The sequence below is a fragment of the Pteronotus mesoamericanus genome, unplaced genomic scaffold (assembly GCF_021234165.1).
Source record: "Pteronotus mesoamericanus isolate MK-2021 breed Mesoamerican mustached bat unplaced genomic scaffold, CSHL_Meso_final contig_164, whole genome shotgun sequence".
Lineage (NCBI taxonomy): Eukaryota > Metazoa > Chordata > Mammalia > Chiroptera > Mormoopidae > Pteronotus > Pteronotus mesoamericanus.
In genome coordinates this window covers 11,117,114-11,138,631 of record NW_026555065.1, presented here as the reverse complement: position 1 = coordinate 11,138,631, position 21,518 = coordinate 11,117,114, and the positions used below count along the sequence as shown (strand labels likewise).

The 21,518-nt window shown below is 33.6% G+C and overlaps 1 protein-coding gene across 2 annotated transcripts in view; it reads right to left on the bottom strand.

The window, feature by feature from the left end:
- Positions 1-21,518, bottom strand: part of ZNF280D (zinc finger protein 280D) — a 129,610-nt gene that overhangs the window by 30,071 nt on the left and 78,021 nt on the right. Inside the window, exons 19-20 of one of the 2 annotated variants that reach the window (XM_054565377.1) lie at positions 13,760-13,815; positions 9,555-11,336 (exon numbers count right to left, since the gene is read on the bottom strand). The exons of the other annotated variant lie outside the window; for it this stretch is intronic. Coding sequence (XP_054421352.1) covers positions 10,712-11,336; positions 13,760-13,815 — 681 coding nt within the window. The 3' untranslated portion in view covers positions 9,555-10,711. Of the gene's footprint in view, positions 1-9,554; positions 11,337-13,759; positions 13,816-21,518 lie in introns of those variants that run through there. 2 annotated transcript variants of the gene reach the window in all.

The window sequence follows — 21,518 nt, the reverse complement described above, 5'->3', positions numbered from 1 at the left end:
CAATTGCTGTCCAAAGTATTGATTCCACATCCAGGAGGTCCTTCCCTTTTTTTTTTTCTTTATCCTTCTTGACCACATTTCACGTGGATATTGGAAAATATGTTCTATTTGAGGACCAGTCAACTTTCTCAGCCTGCTATCTAATATAAAAAGTTGGGGGCCCAAGGGTCATTTTAAGTCTTGAACAGTCATGAACTTTCAGTCCAGGCTCAGTTTCTTTGACAGTACAACTATCTCAAAAATTATCCTTCTTATTTCTATGACTCCAGCATTGAGCCAATAGTCACACCCACAATTTTAAAGTCGTGCTCCCCTCAGCTCCTCCCCACTTACCTGGAGTACCTTGAGCTCATCAGGCATTGGTAGAAGACTGACATTTCAGCACCCATTTCCTAAGCTGTTTTGCCTATCTGAACAGATTTGCTGAGCATTGGCAGCTCCAATTCCTGACAGATATTACTACTTGGGATGTGGGGATGAAGAATCAAAATTCCTGGAATTCTCAGGAATTGCCAAATTATACAGAATCATCGTTCTGTGTAACACTATTCTTAAAGAATTTTCAAATAGTTCTGAGGGACCATAATACACACCTAGCCCTGGCCAGGCAGCTCAATTGGTTGGAGCGTCATCCGGTCGCAGGGAGCGACACGTTGTGGGGAGTGCAGGGCTTCTAGATTTGAGGGTTACTGTCCAGAGCCAGCTGAGGAGGGAGCGGGGCTCTGAATCTCGCAGAGCCCGTCTCGGGGTAGTCACAGATTTGGGGAATAAACACAAGTTGTCGCAAACACTCTGTTTGCCAGGAGAGGGGCCATGGCTCTTCCCTCTAGTGAAGAGAAGGCCCCTAATGCCTGTGTCCAAAGGCCTTTATTGAGAACCATATGAACAGGGTATGGATGCAAAGCTCATCAATGTCAAAAGGCTATGTTAACAGAAAACAAATAGAGATCATAGATAACATTTGGAGGAACAAAGAGATCTGCCTCAGGTCAGGGTCTATGAATAATGTAAATCTCCTTCCCAGTATGAAGCAGTTATCATAGCTTTTGAGGGAAGAACAAAGCATGCTTAGAGGAACTTACTTCTGGCCCTGATTGTCGCTGGGGACTGCCCGATCCAGTTTAGGGCTGTACCTGCCATTGGTGTTGTTTCAAGCCTGGGCCAGGCAGCAGAGCCACCAAGAGATAAGGAGACTTCTTTCAGACAGAATGAGGACTCTGGCCATGTCCATGCTGAGCCAAGGGGTGTGGGCCTTTTTGTCCTTTCTCTGTGTTCCCCAAGTCCTTGTCTGCTGCCCATAACAGCCATGTCTGTCTTAGGTTGTCCCTCCTCATGAGAGATCTTACCCATCTTTGACAAACTGACCATCACAGAGCCAAGCAGGGTGATGTGAGGGAGGCAGAGGCTGTGTCCCTGCCTGGAAAACAGGTTTCATCTCCTCAGGGGCCTGTTTTCCCAAGGCCTCCTTGATTATATCCAGCCTTGGGGCCCTCTCGAGCCTGTCGGCGGGGCTATAGTGCCTGAAACCAGACAGGGCATTTCCCAACATCATCCCATGTACCAAAATGTTGTGGGTTTGATCCATGGCCATAGCACATACCTAGGGTGCGGGTTCCATCTCTAGTGGGGTGTGTATGGGAGGCAACCAAGTGATGTTTCTCTCCTCCTTCCTCTCTCTCTAAAATCAATAAACATAACCTTGGGTGAGGATTTAAAAAATAAAGTAAAAAGAAAACCAATTATTTTTCAGAAATTTTGTTTAAAAAGATAATTTTTAGTATGAACAAGATTATATATTTCATTATTAAATTTATTGGGGTGACATTGGTTAATAAGATTATACAGGTTTCAAGTGTACATTTCTATGATACAAATCTGTATACTGTATTGCGTGTCCACCACCAAAAGTCCATGTTTTCTGTCACCATATATTTGGCTCCCTTTACCCTTTACTACTCCCCAAGTCCTCTTCCCTCTGGTAACCACCAGACTGTTGTCTGTGCCTGTGGATTTTTCTTATATCCCACATGAGTAAAATCATATGGTTCTTAGCATTTTCTGACTTATTTCACTTAGCATAATGTTCTAAAAATCAATCTATGTTGCAAATGGCAGTATGTCATCTTTCCTGATGGCTGCATATTATTCCACTGTATATGTGTACCACATATTTTTTATCCAGTCATCTATCAAAGGACACTTTTGTTTTTTTCCATATCTTGGCCACCTTGGATGCTGATGCAATGAACATAGGGGTGCATATATCTTGCAAATAAATGTTTTCCAATGTTTTGGGTAGACACCCAGAAGAGGGATTGCTGGGTCATATGGTAACTCCATTCTTAATTTTTAAGTAACCTCCATACTGTTTTCCAAAGTGGCTGTACCAGTTACATTCCCACCAGCAGCAAATGAGGGTTCCTTTTTCTTCACAATCTCTCCAACACTTGCTATTACTAGTCATGCTAATAATAGCCATTCAAACAGATGTGAGGTGGTATCTCATTGTAGTTTTGATTTGCATTTCCCTAATAGCTAGTTAAGTTGAGCACCTTTTCATGTATCTGTTAGCCATTTATATGTCTTTTTGGGAGAAGTGTCTGTTCAGGTCCTCTGCCCATTTTTTTAATTGAATTGTTTGTTTGATGTTGAGTTGTATGAATTCTTTATATATTTTCAACATTAACACCTTATTGGAACTGTTGTTTGCAAACACCTTCTCCCATTTAGTTGGTTGCTCTTCTGTTTTGTTGGTGGTTTATTTTGCTGTGCAGAAGGTTTTTAGTTTGATGTAGTCCCATTCATTTACTTTTTCATTTACTTCCCTTGCCTTTAGGGTCAAATTCATAAAACCTTCTCTAAGACCAAGATCCTTAAATTTAAGATTATATATTGCAATACCACTATCTTTCCCTGATAAAGCTGTCTGATAAAAAAAAGCAATACGATGGAACATAATATAAATGCCAAATAAAAATCATTTTAACAATTGGATGTACCACATTTAAGTTATTCTTAAAATGAAATTTAAAATCACACAATGCATTAATTGCCCTGATAGTCTCAGTTTTGTAACAAATATTTCAGACATAGAAAATTCTTTCATTTTTGCATTATTAGTCAAATACTCAGGACTGTCAAAAAAAATCTTTACATTTGCATCAGATAACATGTAGCTTCATAGAAACTCCCTTTTTTAATGATAAAAACATTTTTTGTTTGCCCTGATTTTGGTTTCCTAGTTGAAACTGATATTGCCTTTGTTAAAGTTTAGATCAGTTTCATTTCATTTCAGGATGTTCCGCAACATTTACTTGTTTCTTTGCATTTCTTTTTAAAGTATTTGCGAACTACAGTAGCCTCTGGTAAATAATCATACACTGGGAATTACCAACAAGTTTATTTGATAGTATTTGAATACAGTAGTTTGCTAGCTCCTGATATACAGCAATTAAAAGTGTTTTTAAGGCAGTTAAAAGAAAATACTTTAAAAGTTTAAAACTATATAGTTCCCAAACTTTCCACAAACGGCATTTTACTATAATACTTAGAAGGGAAGTCATTTTTAAGTACAGGTTGGTGAATCCCAATAGCCAAAAAAGGGGATCGTGAGAAAGAAAAAAGCTGGAGGTATCACACTCCCTGATTTCAAATTGTATTACAAGCTATGGTAATCAAAACAGTATGGTACTGGCATAAAAACAGACATATAGATCAATGGAACAGAATAGAGCAAAAAAATAAACCCATGTGTATATAGTAATTTACAACCAAGGAGCCAAGAATATACAATATGGAAAGGATAGTCTCTTCAATAAATGGTGTTGGAAAAATTAAGACAGCCACATGTAAAAAAAATAAAACTGGCCCATTATCTTACACTACACACAAAAATTGACTGAAAAAGGAAGTAAAGACTTGAATGTAAGACCTGAAGCCGTAAAACTCCTGGAAGAAAACATAGGTGCTAAGCTCTTTGACATTGAACCTGGTGATCACTTTTTTCCCCCTATTTGAAACCAAAAGCAAGGGTAACAAAAGCAAAAATCAGTAAGTGGGATTACATCAAACTAAAGAGCTTCTGTACAGCAAAGAAAACTATCAGGAAATGAAGAGACAATCTACTGAATGGTAAAAGATATTTGCAAACCATACATCTTATAAGGCATTAATATCCAAAATATATAAAGAACTCACAACTCAACAGCAAAAGACAATCAAAATAAGCCTCAAACATTCCAATTAAAAAATGGGGAGGATCTGAAAAGAAAGATTTTTCCAAAGAATACACAGATGGCCAAGATACATGAAAACATGCTAGACATCTCAAATCATCATGCAATTGCAAAATAGAACCACAATATCACCTGACATCTGTTAGGTTAGAAAGGCTATTACAAAAAGGACAAGAACTAACACGTACTGGTGAGGATGTGGAATCCTTGTGCTCTATTGGTGGAAATGTAAATTAATGTAGCCAGTATGGAAAACAGTATGGAGGTTCCTCAAAAAATTAAAAATAGAACTACCATATGATCCAACGATTCTAATTCTGGTTATTTACCCCCGCCCCCCCAAAATGAAAACACTAAAACTTGATATATGTACCCCTATGTTCATTGTGCCATATCTTCAATAACTAAGGTATGAAGTAACCCAAGTGCCCATTGATGGATGTACAAAGAAAATAACACACACGGACTGGAGTATCATTCACCCATTAAAAAGAGTGAAATCATGTCATTTGCAACATGAATAGGCCTTGAAGGCATCATGGTAAGTAAAATAAGTTAAAGATAGATACCATATGATCTCACTTTTATGTGGAATATAAAAGAAAAATTCCTGAGTTCATGATATAGAAGAGATTGGTGGCTGCGTTATCTGAGGGCTGGGGCAGGCAGGGAGGGGTGAATAAAATGGGTAACGGGGTCAAAAGGTAGATATTTTCTCTTATAAAACAAGTCAATCATGAGGATGTAATGTAAAGCATGGTGACTATAGTTGATAATACTATATTGCATATTTCAAAGTAGCTAGGAGAGTGGATCTTGAAAGTTCTCATCACAAAAATGTTTTTCTAACTATGTATGATGTTGGATGCTAGGTAGACTTGTTGTTATGGTGATTTGCAACAAAAACAAGTATGAAATCATTACGTTGTACACCTGAAACTAATGTTTTTTTACCTCAATTTAAAAAGAGGTTGAATTGGGTGGAGTGCACTCAGTTTTTCTGTTGTTTTTGGAAAAGTAGTATGACCCCAAATGTACCGGGGTAATTTTCTGGAAACCAAAATCCATGGTAACTTCTCTGATCAGCAGTTATTCTGGCTATTAACATCTGCAGCCACAACTTCATTTATAGCTTAATCCAATAATCTTCATGATGATGACACCTTATGTAATTAAACAAGACTAAATTATGGTTGGTATATTATTTTAAATAATGGTGGTTTTATAATATATTTAACAAGCAATTAAAAGTTACCTTTAGCTAACTGTAAAAGTAATTTCACCCAGGATAACTCAGCCCTCAATGTCCCTGGTGTTGCTGCAGATGTGTTTAATTTCCTACAAGGTGATCTGAATGAAGTATCTTTCAGTTTACAGCTTCTAAGTTGGAAATTAAGCATTGCCATGACTTTAAAAAAAAATTTTAATCTTTATTGTATTTTTTCCATTACCATTTAGTCCCCTTTTATCCCCTTCTCCTAAGCAATTGCCACACTGTTGTCCATGACCGAGTCCTTTTTCCTCAATCCCTCCACCGTCTAACTCCCCCTACCCACTAGCTGTCATCCTGCTCTCCATCCCATTTTCCTTGTTAGTTCAGTTTGTTCATTAGATTCCACATATAAGTGATTCTTACGGTATTTGCCTTTCTCTGACTGGCTTATTTCACTTAACATGTTTTCCAGGTCCAGCCATATTGTCACAAAGAGTAAAATTTTTTTTAAGGCTGAGTAGTATTTCATTGTGTAAATGGCCCATAGTTGTTTCATCCACTCTATTGATGGACACTTGGGCTGCTGCTGTATCTTGGTAATTGCACACAATGCAATAAATACAGGGGTGCTTATGTTCTTTCAAATCAGTGTTTTAGGTTCCTTCAGATATATTCCTAGAAGTGGGATCAATGGATCAAAGGGTTTCAATTTTTTTTTAGGTCTCTCCATACTGCTTCCCATAGTGGCTGCACCAGTCTGCATTCCCACCAACAGTACAAAAGGGTCCCCCTTTCTCCACATGCTCACCAGCAGCTGTTCTTTCTTGATTTATTGATGATGGCCATTCTGACAGGTGTGAGATGGGTATCTCATTGTGGTTTTAATTTGCATTTCTCTGATGATTAGTGATGTTGAGCACTCTTTCATATGTCTATAGTCCATCCGTATGTCTTCTTTGAAGAAGTGTCTATTTAGGTCCTTTGCCCATTTTTTAATTGGGTGGTGTTTTTTTGGTGTTGAGTTTTGTTAGTACTTTTTAAATTTTGGCTTTTTTAACCCCTAATCAGATGTATGGGCAAATATGTTCTCTCATTCTGTGGACCATCTTTTTATTTTGTCGACAATTGCCTTTGATGTGCAATAATGTTTTAGTTTGATGTAGTCCCATTTGTTTATTTTTTCTTTTGTTTCCCTTGCCTGGGGAGACATGTCTGATAAAAAATTGCTATGAGCAATGTCCGAGATTTTGCTGCCTCCGTTTTCTTCTAGGATTTTTATGGTTTCAGATCTAACATTTAAATCTTTGATCCATTTTGAATTTATTCATGTGTGGTAAAGAAGGTGGTCCAGTTTCGTCCAATCAGGCCAGAAGGGAGTGGCGTGAAATATTCAAAGCAATGAAAAGGACCTACAACCAAGGCTACCTTACCCAGCAAAGCTATCAAAGAAGAAATAAATAGCTTCCCAGACAAGAAAAAGCTAAAGGAGTTTGTTAACACCACACCAGTACTGAAACAAATGTTAACAGGTTTGCTTTAAGAAGAAAAATGGAAAGAAAAAAAAACACACAGAGGAAACAGTCTAACAATTAAAAAATGCCATGACTTTTAAAAATCTATCTAACCCTGGCTGGGTAACTCAGTTGGTTAGAGTGTTGTTCTAATACACCAAGGTTGCAGGCTGATACCCAGTCAGGGCACATACTAGAAACAACCAATGAATGCATGAATAAGTGGAAAAACACTCTCTCTTTTTCTTCCTCTCTCTCTAAAATCAATAAAAACAAACAAACAAACAAACAAAAAACCCAAAACCCTACCTGACTATTCCTCTTGTCTACATGGATCTGCATATGTTCCTTATTTAAAAGAAAAAAATTAAAAAGTGTTTCATTTCTGTGCTGAAAATAACAAGTCTTCGTGTTATAGTAATCTAGTAAAAATGAAACACTTGCAATCCCTTTTTGAGTGCCTATATACATAATACAAAAGTCTTATTCCTTTGAAGTCAGTAAGAAAGATTGGTATTGGAGTAATGATTTTGATGGACAAAAATGATTGTATCAATCATGGAGTCAACAAATGACATTACAGAAGACTACAAAAATGTAATGTTAAAACTACTAAATTATGTGAAGTATACCTTTATATTACATGTATTTCCTATTAATAAAATGATTATTGAACCCCTCCTCTTGAGATAAAATCCCTTAATTCCCAGTAATAAAAAATATCACTAGATCCTCTTCTTTAGATTAAGAAGTCCTCAATTCCATATACATATAATCACTATATAAATAATAAAGCAAACTATATGTCATAAATGTGAGGGTTATTTGCAAAAAATAAAAGATTTATTTTAAAAAGCAACATTCAATATAAATGCTGAGAACTACAGGTATGACAGAAAACAGTAACTTTAGAATCAGATCAAATTTAGTTCTTGGCTTTGTAACCTTAGGTAAGTATTGCCCAGATATGTGATTTCCTCATTTTATTACTTATAGTGAAAACAAGGTAACTCATATCTTGCCAGTTCCTTTAAAAAATATTTAGAATAGTTCCTAAAATTTTTGTAAGGTAAAACAATTCCAAAATCCTCTCTAAAACACTGGAGATGCAAAGGGGAAGAAATAACACACATAAATATGGCATTCAGATTTTCAATGTAAATTAAAAGTACATGCCACAAAATCAATATAATCAAATTCGTGTCACTGAACTGCACTTTTAATCTAACATAATCCTATTGGAAGTTAACAGAACCATAATATACTAAGGCACTAGTCATTAGTTCTTAGGCAAACAGTCACTAACTAACATGCGTTACTGGCTTTCATAGTCATATCAAGGGAATCTAAACACCCTAAAGCAGGAATAAGCAAACTGTAGTTAATGGGTCAAATCCAGCCAACATTCTGTTTTTTTTAAATAAAGTTTTACTGAAACACAAACAGGCTATTATTTACATGCTACTTATAGCTCCTTTCATGCTACAAGGAAGACTTGAATAGTTGTGACCACAGGGCCCACAATTTAGCACCTGGACTCACAACAGAAGAAGTCTGCAGACCACTGTTCTAAAGCACTGCTACATACAGGTTTGGTATGCTTACCTGAACTGTTTGTTCCTGATCAGAAATGAGATAAGGATATTGCATGAGAACATAAGCAAATTTGGTTATTAATTACAATGTTTATTTCAACTCCTTTTTTGTTTTCATTGCCAGACTTCCTCAATGAAGAACTTAGAGTTTGGTACAGATTCCTTTTCTCACAGTGAATAGGTATAAACAGGTCACTGAACAGCTACTTTGAAAACCACTACTATAAAGGTATATAGAGGCAGGAGAAGAACAACCCTAAAGCTCAAAAGGTATTAAGACTGTCACTTGGAGACTTATTTTGTCACAGTGCTCTATGATTTTGTAGCATAGGCTTGGCAACTAATTGAATGAGATTCAGAAAGTGGACTTTACATAGACTTTTTCTTCTACTTCCTGTTCTTCTGAGTTTTAAATTATTTTTTTATTTTTTAAAATCTTTTCTGCTATATAGATTTATGATTCAACAAGATAAAGGGTGAGAGCTAATAGGTCCCTTTCTCCTTATCTTTTCTTGGGAGCAAGAAAGAAAAATATTTGTATTCCCAACCCTTCCCCATATTCAAGAAAATAACTTGATAATATATTTTGCCTATTTAGCCTCTTTAATTTACCGAGCAGATAGAAAACTATAATATTAAATTATATTTCTCTTGAAGTAAAAGGATTTAGAAAACAAATCTATTCTCTGTAAATATTAGCAGTATTTCCCTCTATATTTTACTGACTTAAAATATATCATACATCAAATTAAAGAATACAGAATGAAATCCTACCACTAACTTAACATGAAATTTCCTCAACAAGTACACAGTTCCTAAAGGCGCCACAGGTAATCTGACTGAAGCAGCTTTCTGAAAAATAAAATTATTCAGGGACAGAATTTTATTACAAATATTTACTCAAAAACTATATACAGCAGAATTTTAATAGACATTTAAACCATTTAATATTCAGTGAAACAAAATTTAGGGATTCAAATCACATTTTAAGAAGTAAAAATGTAGCATTTTAAATAAAAGTTTATTAGTACTTCAAAGCAAACTACTGTTATTCTTATTCATTTCTAGAGCTTTATTTCCTAGAGGATAAAAAACAACTGTTTATCAACTTAGTGGCCATCTTGTGGATAAATTAGACTAAATATCCCAAACCAATTTTTTACATCACTGCTTTAGGTCCCATTTGAAGTTTCTATTTTACAATTAAAGGAAAAGTCACATAAACATGGCTGCATTCATGCCAAGACATGTTTTCAGTTTGCTGCTTTACAGTATCTACATTATACCATACTTTGGTTTGGTTTCCAGACCATTTTTATGAGTCTATTTCTAAAGACCATTAAAACAATATTAAAAGCATAATAGCTACAGAAGTTTCAACAATGGGTTTCTACTTTATACAACTAGTATACATCAAGGGATTTCTGCACAGCTCACACTGACAAAAAACACAAATATAAATTTATATTTTAATAACTTCACTTTCACTGAAAGTTTAATTAAGGTAAGCTTGCAGCCTGGCAGGCTAACACTTGTATGGAGGTACACGGATTCAAATATTCTGTTTACATGCTTCTGACAGTCTGGAATGTTATATTAAATCCAAAATTAAGTTTATGTTCATTCAAATTCTCAACAGCTTCATTAATTTCACACTCTAAGCATTTATCAGCAACATACCCAAAATAAAGCTTTCATTAACAATGCCAATTAGCCATTATTTTAAATCAGTTATTCCCAAAAGGTATGTGGTTTCCAACTTTCTTCTGTTAAGCTGAGGACATATAAGTAATAAAGATTTTTAGCGTAGAACTGATGGAAGTTTCAGTGCTTTATAAATATAACTAATATCCTAATAATCAATTCATATTGGCAATCAAGTTCCATTTCCGTGAGAAGTGTTAAATGAAGCTCTTCTATTGTAAACTTTCATTAAAATCCTAATCATGTTTTAAAACCTCTTGAAAATCCATACTAATCATGCTATTATTGAACTAATCTCTGTAATAACCTAAGTTGTTCAGGTAAAGTGAATGAATGACCTCCCTCACATTTTTCTCTTTCTGAACTCTAGAACGGCACCACTGGGCTCACCTGATAGTACTGTTCCAAATGCCCTTACCATTTGTACACTAAAACAGAGAATGACAACTAATTTCAACTTCTTTCTTTATCATCTGCCAGGTCTACTGATGTCTCTGTTGTGCTAGGGCTATTTTCCCCAGGAACATCATCCATTTGATCAGACACTACTTCATCAGACTTGGCTGAAGGGTCACCACTACCTTTCTGAAGAATCTCTGTGGCTTCATATTCAAGTACCTCTGATGGAGTCAAAGGTTCCAGATGAATACTGCCTTGCTCACTAACATCAGAACTAACAGATTCATGTTCATCTCTTTTTCTCAAAAACTGATCAATGCTAACATCACCAGATGTCAACCGCAAATCTTTAATATTTTTTGAAGAAAACCTGGTTTCACTGGAATTTTGATCTTTAATCTGATCACATGAAATTATGTTTTCTGAACTTTGGCACATTTTCAACTCTGTTTCTTGACAAATGTGCTCAATTTGTTTTTCTTTTTCCACTTTATCTTCACCAATATTTGAATCATAACTTAAGATATTCTTTGAGCCAGTTTCCTTTTCTTCAAGACAGATATCCTTTTCCTTATCTGAAATTATTATGCTTTCTTCACATTTTGTTGCTGATGGGGCTTCAAATGAATTTGCATCACATCCATTTTTTTCTTCTTCTGAAGAAGCTTTATCATGTTGACTGAAAAAAATAAAGCCTTTTATTATCTATTCCTTCATACAATACCATGTTTTTGAACATTATCAAAATAAAGACATGCTCTAAATTTTTTTTTTAAAGTTAAGGCTTACTTGTCCATCAAAAAGGGGGAAAAAAAAAATACAGGTTCACAGTCCTTGTCATGATGTTAAAATTTAGGAGGCTGCCATTTTCTTAGGCAATAGAGTATAAAACTCCAGGATCGTGTATTAAAAGTAGGTCTGTAGAGTCTATCAACTGGTTTTAGTCTTGGTTTTTATTTTCATCAGTTAACATCTTGCCCTGATTTTAGTTAAAGTTTAAGCATTCTTATTAATTTCTGACAGTACTTTAAATAAGGAATAAATACATATGGGAAAAGCCTATTTTTCTTTTTTGATTTCTATATCCTCTTATGGTTACAGTATCTTTCCCTGTGCAAAATCAGATAAGCATTCACAAACATTTCCCTAATTCTTAATAGGCTCACTTAAGAAAACACCAAACTATGCCTGAAAAAAAAATATGTAAAATACACAGATGTGTGTACATTTGTATACATAAGTTTATGAGTGTGTGTATGTCTGTGTGTTTACCCTAGTGTATTAGGAGAAACTACTTAGTGAATAATAAAACATTAGAAATAAAAGATTTGTAAGAGGATCTCCAGCCCTTTATCTAGATGTAGCAATGCTTATTTTAGCAAAAATAAACTTAATGATAACATATATCTTACATCTTACATTAATCTACCCAGAATTTAGACTTTTTTGTAATGACTTGACAAATATCAAAGCAATAGTATCAATTATTTATATTTACTAAATTATATTTATAAGGCTATTTCTCTGCTATATATTTTGTCATGATCTGCCTTTAGACTGACAATTCTTGAGCCAATTCCAGACTGTCTTAACAATTATAGATTAACAATGTACTTGATTATCTAATAGAGCAAATTGCCTACATTATGCTACTTTTCTCCCTAAATTTAATCATTTAATAATGCAAAGGATATTTGTACAAGATGTTCATTAAAACAATGCTTCAATAGCGAATACAGAAGCAACCTAATGTCTAACAACAGAGCAATAATTAAATTATGGTATTAATAAAAAGAAAAATATGAATCTTAAATTTTGTCGGTTTCCAAACCAAATCCTATATATTAATTTGGAAAATGGCCTATCATGAAAGCTATTAATATATTATTTTCTATCCCACTAAATTTTTGTTTTTATTTAGATCTTGCACATTCTTCATTTTTGTTAATATTGTGAATTAACACTTTTGTCAATTATATTTTGTAATCACGTTATTGTACATAGGAAAGATTCTTAGCTCATTTTCTTGGATCTTATAGGTTAATTATGTCATCTCAAAAAATTACATTTTCCTCATTTAAATTTGTATAGTTGTTATTTTTGTCCAGCTCTTATTGGATTAACTACAATTTACAGAAAACGTTAAATAATAGAGAAGTGGCTAGTCTGCATTTTCTCTTTAGTTGAATATTAGTAAATTCTTTCAGGATTCTAGGAAAAATGCTAGGTGAAGAAAGGGCTAGATAATTTTTCTAGTTAAGTCTAAGGAACACCTTCATAAGGCTTTATCCTTAAACTCCTTTTTAAGTGCAATAGATTAATTAATCTCACCATATTAACAAGTAACCTACTATAAAATATACAGTATAAAGAGAGAAATAGAGAAATCACTTAATTTAAAAGTAATTTAGCAACAATTAAAAAAAGACAAAATAAAATTATCTTTATCTGGAAAAAAGTTCTAATTAGAATGTTGAATTATTTAATAAAAAATTGTGATATGTCTTGTGTTCTTCAGTGTCCTACCTGAGCATTAAGTGTTTAAAAACCAATTCCTAAATTCTGAAACTTTTAACTTGAGATGGTACCACATAAGTACCATTAAAGCTTTTTTGAAAATAGTTTATATATTAAAAAAAGATTAAAAAATTACGTAATTGCAATAATTGTCCTTATGTTGTAACTTATAGTATCTTTTAACTGTTTTCATTCAATAGGGGCAATTAAAATCAGTTAACATTTTACTTACTAGTATGTACTTAAAAATTTTTAACTTTATGCTCTACATACATAAAATATTTCAAAACTAGGGATCTGTAATATAATCCTATTGTGTTAAAATTTCAAAATTTAAAGGCAAAAGCCACTACTAAAAACAATACCATATACAAACATTTAAACAGTCCTTTACTGATTAACTAAAATAATGCAAAACTGGTGTCATGTATATATTTGGTTTCAAGAGATTTATTTATTTATTTTTTTTCATGTTTTTTCTTTTTCTTTTTTTTTTTAATTAATTTATTTACTTTTTAAATACGTTTGTCTCTGCCTTCCCCCCCCCTTTCCCTTGCAAGAGATTTAGTTTTTCCTTATATTTACCTTTCAGAATTCAATCTTTCCGTTTCTTCTTCAGCCATACTAGGTCTTGCAATTTCCTGAAATGATTAATAATAATCTTTTATATTTATGGTTAAGCTTTAACTACTTTTATTATACTAAACTTTCTGGATAAGAGGAATTTAAGTGTGTAATCTTATATACCAGGGAACTACAAAAACAATTTCTTAATCAAAAGTATGTACTAGAATAATTCTCATTATCAAAAATACAATTTAAAAAATTCTTTTTAAAGAAACCTGTAAGAAATTCTTTGTACCACGAGTTTCTGAATCAAGGTCATAAAACAGTTATCCAGTTATAAGAATACCTGCTTTCCTTAGACTCTGTTTCAAATATGGGCCATAATTACAATCACAGTTCCTTGAACAACACGGGTTTGAACTGTGCAGGTCCGCTTATACGCAGATTTTCTTCAATAAATATACAGTTGGCACTCTGTATCCCTGGGTTTCGCTTCTGCGGATTCATCCGACCTCGGGTTAAAAACAGTATTTTCAATCTGCGGTTGGGAATCCACGGATGTGGAAGGCCAACTGTATGTAATGTTCTATGCCATTTTATATAAGGGACCTGAGCATTCATGGGCTTTTGGTATCCATTGGGTTGGGAGTGAGGTCCTAAAACCAACCCCCTGCAGATAGCTAGGAACAACTGTACTGCAGTTTTTTTTGGATAAGTCAAAAGTTATACACAAATTTTAAACTGCGTGGTGGTCAGTGTCCCTAACCCCCAGGTTGTTCAAAAGTCAACTTTACTTAAAAAGAAAACTAGTTAAACACAAATTAAATTTGAACATGTGGCATTCACACTATTTTTTTATACAAACATATGAAGTACAGACATTTAAATAAAAACATTTCTGAAATTATCATTTCATATCTGGAGTCACGGTAAGTGGAAATAATACTAAGTGACAAATTATGTATTTTGCTTATTTAAAATCTTTTATGGAGAGAAAGGGATACAATAAAACCTCGGTAAGCCAGAGGCCAGCATAACAGTTTATAATAATTATCAATTATTGAGCACATATGATGCATGTAGTATGTTAAGAACTTTACATTCACTATCTCATTTACTCTCATACTAGATATCATAAACTCCACTTTTACAAATTAAAAATGCATAGGTTAAGTGGAGAACCTAAAGCAATGCCTCAATAAGTGGTGAATTTCTTAACCATTAGTGATGAACCAAGCCTGTGAAATTAATAATAGTGTATTAATCACATACATTTATTTCTTCACTCCCCAAATCCTGCTAAAATGAGGGCACTCATTTCATTTATTAAAAGAAATAAAACATTTTCCTTCATAGAGACCAAGTAAACACCAAAGCAAACTTACTGTCAAAGAGGTTTCAACAAATTTTTAAATGGAAAGTGGCTGGAGGAATGGAAACTAACTTCACAGTGTGGAGGAAGTTATAAGAAAACATGTAAGTCAGAGGCTTTATTCCTTAAATTCCTTTTTAAGTGCAATAGATTAATTAATCTCATCAGATTAACAAGCATCCTACTATAAAATATACAGTGTAAAGAGAGAAATAGAGAAATAACTTAATTTAAAAGTAATTTAGCAACAATTAAGTAAGAAGAGAATCAGTTTGCCCAGGCAACCCAAGAAATCTGGTGTTTGAAGGAATTCAGTACATAAAAAATAAAAACGAAGCGCAAAGATTACTGAGAAACCTAAATGCTTTTTCTACAGATACAACAGATACCTATCTTCACTCTACCACACAGGCTAAAGGTCAACTGTGAATGGAGACAATCAAAACTTGAGAATACTAGGAAGGGCAGGCATGAAATACTGAGAAAACAAAACAAAACAAGTAATAATAATAAATCAGTCAAAAGCATAAACTGAGTAAAAGGACCCACAGCCCTTCCCCTGCCTGGATCTTTGAATGCCAGCAGCCAGTCAAATCATTTTCATCCTACCATCTCCAACTGGAATCTAGACTTCCTCTTTGGAGAAAGCTACTAGCCCCAAATAAAAGATTTCCCATAATGATTTGGAGTGCATACTCCTCAACAAAGAATCAGTCAGCTGAACACCTGATTTGTTATGGTAAGTCCAAACAATCCCCTTGCAGACTGTGCAGGTTGTACAGCACACTAATCCAGGAGGTGGCCTTTACATATATGAATCCATGTCAGCAGTTCTCCAAGACTGGTTCACAGACAACTGGGGCCTCCAAAACACTTTCAGGAGGCACATGAGATTAAAATAAAAGCAGTGGTGGGTAAAAATGCTGGCATCTTAGCACCAATCAAGGGAGTGGCACCAAATTGGAATTGTATTAGTAATTACTGTACCCTTTATCAGCATGTAGCAGCAGCAATCTTATGATACATAATTTTATTCCATATCAATCCTCGAGTTTGTCTAATAGTCTATGTGACAAAATACGATGTATGCATAAAGCACTTTCATTGCATATTGAAAATACTTGGGTCTGTAATTGAGCTGTGAGCTAAACCTAGCCACATTTTTTTTTCCATTTAACATCTTTTTAATTTTTAAAAATGACTGTCAAACTATGGATATTTAGACTTGGCAATTTAGTAGACATTTTCTTGAAAATTGACAAAGTGAGCCTATGCCACCAAAGAAAGCTGACAGTATTTGTTGCCAATAATAAATTCAAGCAAAAATTAAATTTTAGGAATTTCACCACTGATAAGATCAATGATAATCTTTATGAATGTGATTACTTGATATTATATAATGAAACATGTTAATACTTGGAAGATTTAAGTAGCTCAGTCAGGGAACCAGTATTTTCCAAATGACCAATGCCTGACAAAACCATCGGTATACAAAAGATTACATCAACATGTAAAACAGAATAATAGATTTTAACTTAACAAAGCAAAAAAAATTAGTTATATGGAGTCAGGTTTCACACTGTAATAAATCTTTAAGAAAACTTCCACTCGTCTACTTCTGATGTAATATCAAAAGAGAATAATCAGAATTATCTGAAAAGATTTTTATGGTACTGGATGAAGCTGGATATTCTTCATATATTTTAACCAAAACAACAGATTACAATAGACTGAATACAGAAACATGAGAATTCAGTTTTCTTCTATTTAACTAGACATATAATGTCATTCTTTTAAGTTTGTTTTGGGAAATAGTTATTTTTCAGAAAATATATGCTATTTATGTTAACTTATGGGGGTTATTATTTTTTAAGTGACATTTTTTAAATTTCACAATTTTAATTTCTAATATGGTAAAATATCAATAATTTTCTAGAATACTAAAATAGTGTCCCCTGCAGTTCTGAGTTCACAACTTGTATGGCTATGCAAAACAGCGCTATCCCGATCCCAAACCACAGGGTTTCCACCGAACATTTTAGTGTTTAATTCTTTAATATATATGAACAGCTAAGGATCACCATACAATTGAAAACATCCTTTAACATCAGAAAGATCAAAATCAACAAAAAGGAACAAAACGGGGCTTGGAGACAACAAAGGCATTACTGGGAATAAAAGAAAATATGTATTATTAATGCATACTTATGAGGTATGAGATGTTGTTACATCCATTAAACGAGAAAAAACTGAACAAAGAATGATTGGAGAATAAAAAACATAGTTTTTCAAAATTAAATATATGGAAACTAAAAAAATTAATTTTAGAGAATATTTTTTAGAAGACTGAACTAAAAAGACAAAAGATGGAAAGCAAAAAGAATATTAGAGAAGTTGATGCAGGAAGTACAATCAGGTCAATAGAAGTTTCCCCAAGAAATACCCCTACACGGGAATATTCCAATTACCAAAGACTTAGCTAATGCCTACCATAATGAATGAAAAAAAGATGATGGCCGAACATGTTGGTAAGAAACTTCAAAACACTAGAGATAGAGATAGTCATTAAAGTTAGGGAAAAAAATAACCTAAACACAAGAAAAGAAATGGAGCAAGAATAGCATCAAACTCCCCAAAAACAATGCTTTCAAAACTGCACTGTAAAATTGTTTTCTATATACTTCAGCCAAATTATCATTTTAATAAACAGTTTTAGATATGCAAGGAGTGAAGAAAGATATACCCTTTTTGAAGTGAACATTTCATCAAAATAGGGAGTAAACCATGGAAAAAATTTACGGTTCAGAAAACAGGACATCCAACACAAGAAAATAAGGAAAATTCTAACACAACAAACAATGCATCAGGATTAGAGTGCAACTAGTTTAAATTGAAGCAGGTCTGAAAGGAGATCACCAGACATTTCCAATAATTTTGAGTGCGTGAACATTTGGAATGAATACTTCCAAAACAGCAAATAAGTCACAACATTAAAAAAAAAAAAAAACAGCATTAGGTACACATAAAACTAAACAAATGAATAAAAAGATGTATTTTTGAACTCCAGAAATACAAAATGAAGTATAGAAAAGAAAATCGTATCATAACACAGTTCCTGGCTCAGAATATATAGTAGTCTCAAAAACTGTAACTATGTTGGGATTAGGGTTATGCCAAATATCCTGGAGTAAAACAAAAATGTGCACCCCTATACACAAGTTTTTGTATTTTTTTCTATTGTGGTAAATATACACAACATATAATTTACCATCTTAACCATTTTTAAGTATACAGTTCAGTGGTATTAAGTATATTCACATTGTTGTACAACCATCACACCACCAACTATCCCCATAAATTTTTGCATCTTATAAAAGTGAAGCTCTGTACCCATTACAGAGGCTCTTCAACTTGGCTCCTGGCAATCACAACCATAGTCTGTCTTTATTATTTTGACTACTCTAAGCACCTCATATAAGTGGAATTATATACTATTTTTCTTTTCACGACTAGTTTATTTCACTTAGCACTATGTCCTCAAGTTTCATAATATTGTAGCATATTGCATAATTTCCTTCCTTTTTAAGGGTGAATAATATTCCATTGTATGTATTTACCACATTGTGCTTATCCATTCATCCATAATGGACCTTTGGTTATTTCCATGTTTTAGCTACTGTGAATGTTGCTGCTATGAAAATGGGTGTACAAATAATTTTTCGAGTCCCTGTTCTGAACTGTTTTGAATGTATCCCCAGAAGTGAAATTGCTGGATCATATTTTTTTGAGGAACTGCTATACTGTTTTCCACAGGGGCTGTGCCATTGTATAATTTCACCAATAGCACAAAAGGGTTCCAGTTTCTCCACATCCTCATCAATACCTGTGATTTTCTCTATTTTGTGATAGTAGCCAACCTAATGGTGCGAGGTGGTATGTCACTGTAGCTATGATTTGCATTTCCCTAATAATTAGTAATCTTGTGCATCTTTTTATCCTGCTATTGGCCAATTCTATACCTTCTTTGGGGAAATCTCTATTTGAGTCCTTTAACCATTTTTTAAAATTAAGAAAATTCCCAGTTACATTCAATATTACATTCAATGTACAGCATAGTGGTTAGACAATCATATACTTTACAAAGTGTTCTCCCTGATATTTCCAGTAAATCAGGGGTGGGGATTGTTGTTGAGTTTTAGGAGTTCTCTATAATTCTAGATCTTAATCCCTTGGCAGATATATGGTTTAGAAATAATTTTCTCACATTCTGGGAGTTGCCTTTTTAGTCTGTGGATAGTGCCTCTAGATGTATAAAATTTTTGTATTTTCATGAAGTCGTTTGTCCATTTTTTTTTTTGGTTGCCTGTGCCTTGTGTGTGAAATGTAAAAAAATCAGTGCCATATCCAATGATATAAAGCTTTTCTTCCATGTTTTCTTCTAAGAGTTTTGATTTATGTCTTACGTTTAGGTCCCTGATACATTTTTGAGTTAATGTTTACATATGGTGTCAAGTAAGAGTCCAAATAAATTCTTTTGCATGTGAATAGCCAGTTTTCCCGGCACCATTTGTTTAAAAGGTGGTGCTGGGTCCCCTGTCAAAAATCACCTGACTACATATGTGGGTTTACTTCTGGGCTCTCTAGCCTGTACCATTGGGCTATGTGTCTGTCTATGCAAATACCACACTGGTTTGACTACTATTATTTTGTAATAAGTTTTAAAATCAGAAAGTGTGAGTACTCCAGTTTTCTTTTTTGTTTTTCAAAATTGTTTTTTGGCTATTTGAGGTCCCTTGAGTTTCCATTTAAATTTTAGGATGAGTTTTCCTCTTTCTGCAAAACATATTCCGTAAGTTTTACTATGTTGTGTTTTGTTTTCATTCTTAATTTAAGTATTTTCTAATCTACCCTGTGAATATTTCTTTGATTCATTTGTTGTTTTAAAGAGTGTTGTTTAATTTCCACAATCTTGTAAATTTTCCAGTTTTCCTTCTGTTGTTCAAATTTCATTCTGATAGATTTAAAAAGATAGATGTCATGCGAACTATCAGGACAATTTGTGGCTTAACATATGTTCTACCCTGGAAAATGTCCCATGTGCACTTGAGAGGAATGTGTATTCTGTTGTTGCTGGGTAGAGTGTTCTATTTCTGTTAGATCTAGTTGGTTTATTGCTCTAAGTTTTCTATTTTTTTACTCAGGTCTGAGTGGTCTGTCCATTGTGATTAGTTGGGTACTGAAATCTCGAACTATTACTATACAACAGTATTTTCCCCTTCAATTCTGTCAGTTTTTGCTTCATATATATTGGTGGTCTGCCTTAAGGTGTGTGTTTATAACTGTCATATACCATGTCTTCTTGCTGTACTGAACCTCTTATTAATTCAGGGGTAGGCAACAGTAGGTTCGCAACTCTAAGTACATGAAAGTTTATTTTTGTGTCATTTGTATTAGTACTGTAAACCTACTTTTGCCCACTACCCCTGTATGTAACATCTCTTTCCTTCACTTGTAAACTTTCTCTGATTTAATCTCAATTTGGTCTGATATTAGTAAAGCCATCCCTACTCTTTTTTGGTTACTATTTGCATAGAATTATCTCTTTCATTTCTTCACTTTAAAGTTCTGTCTTTGGATCTCAAATAAGTCTCCTGTAGACAGCATGTAGTTGGATTGTGTGTGTTTTTCCCAACCTCTGTCTTTTAAATGGAGACTTTAACCCATTAACATTTAAATTAATTACTGGTAAGAAGGGACTGCTGTCATTATGCTATTTGTTTTCAGTTAGAGCTTTTTTGGCTTTATTTCCTGTAGTACTGACTTCTTTTGTGGTTAGTCAATTTGTTTTTTTAATGGTAGTGAAATGCTGAAATTTCCTTCTCATTACTCTTTGTGTATACTTATAGCAATTTTACTTGTGGTTACCATGGGAGTTGCATTTAACATCCTAATATTACTACACTCCAATTTGAACTTATACCAGTTTACCTTCAATAACAAAAAAAACTGCTCCTTTACAGCTCCATCCACATCCATTTCAATTGTTGTCACAAACTTACAGCTTTATACATTGTGTGCTTAAAACACAGACTAATAATTCTTTAATGCAACAGTCTCTTAAATTATGTAGAAAACCAGAGCTGGAAATGCAAACCAAAGTTACAGTAAAACTAGCTTTGATGCTAATAATTTTTTTCTTTAAATGTATTTCTATTTTAACCATGTTGACAAAAAAATACATTTAAAAACCATTGTTGCAATAATATTAGCTTTTATAATTGTCCATGTACTTACCTTTATTGAGATCTTTATTTCTCCACATAGCTTTGAATTAACATGTAGTGTTCTTTCATCTCAACTTGCAATTTCTTCCTTGAGCATTTCTTGCAGGGCAGGTCTAGTGAT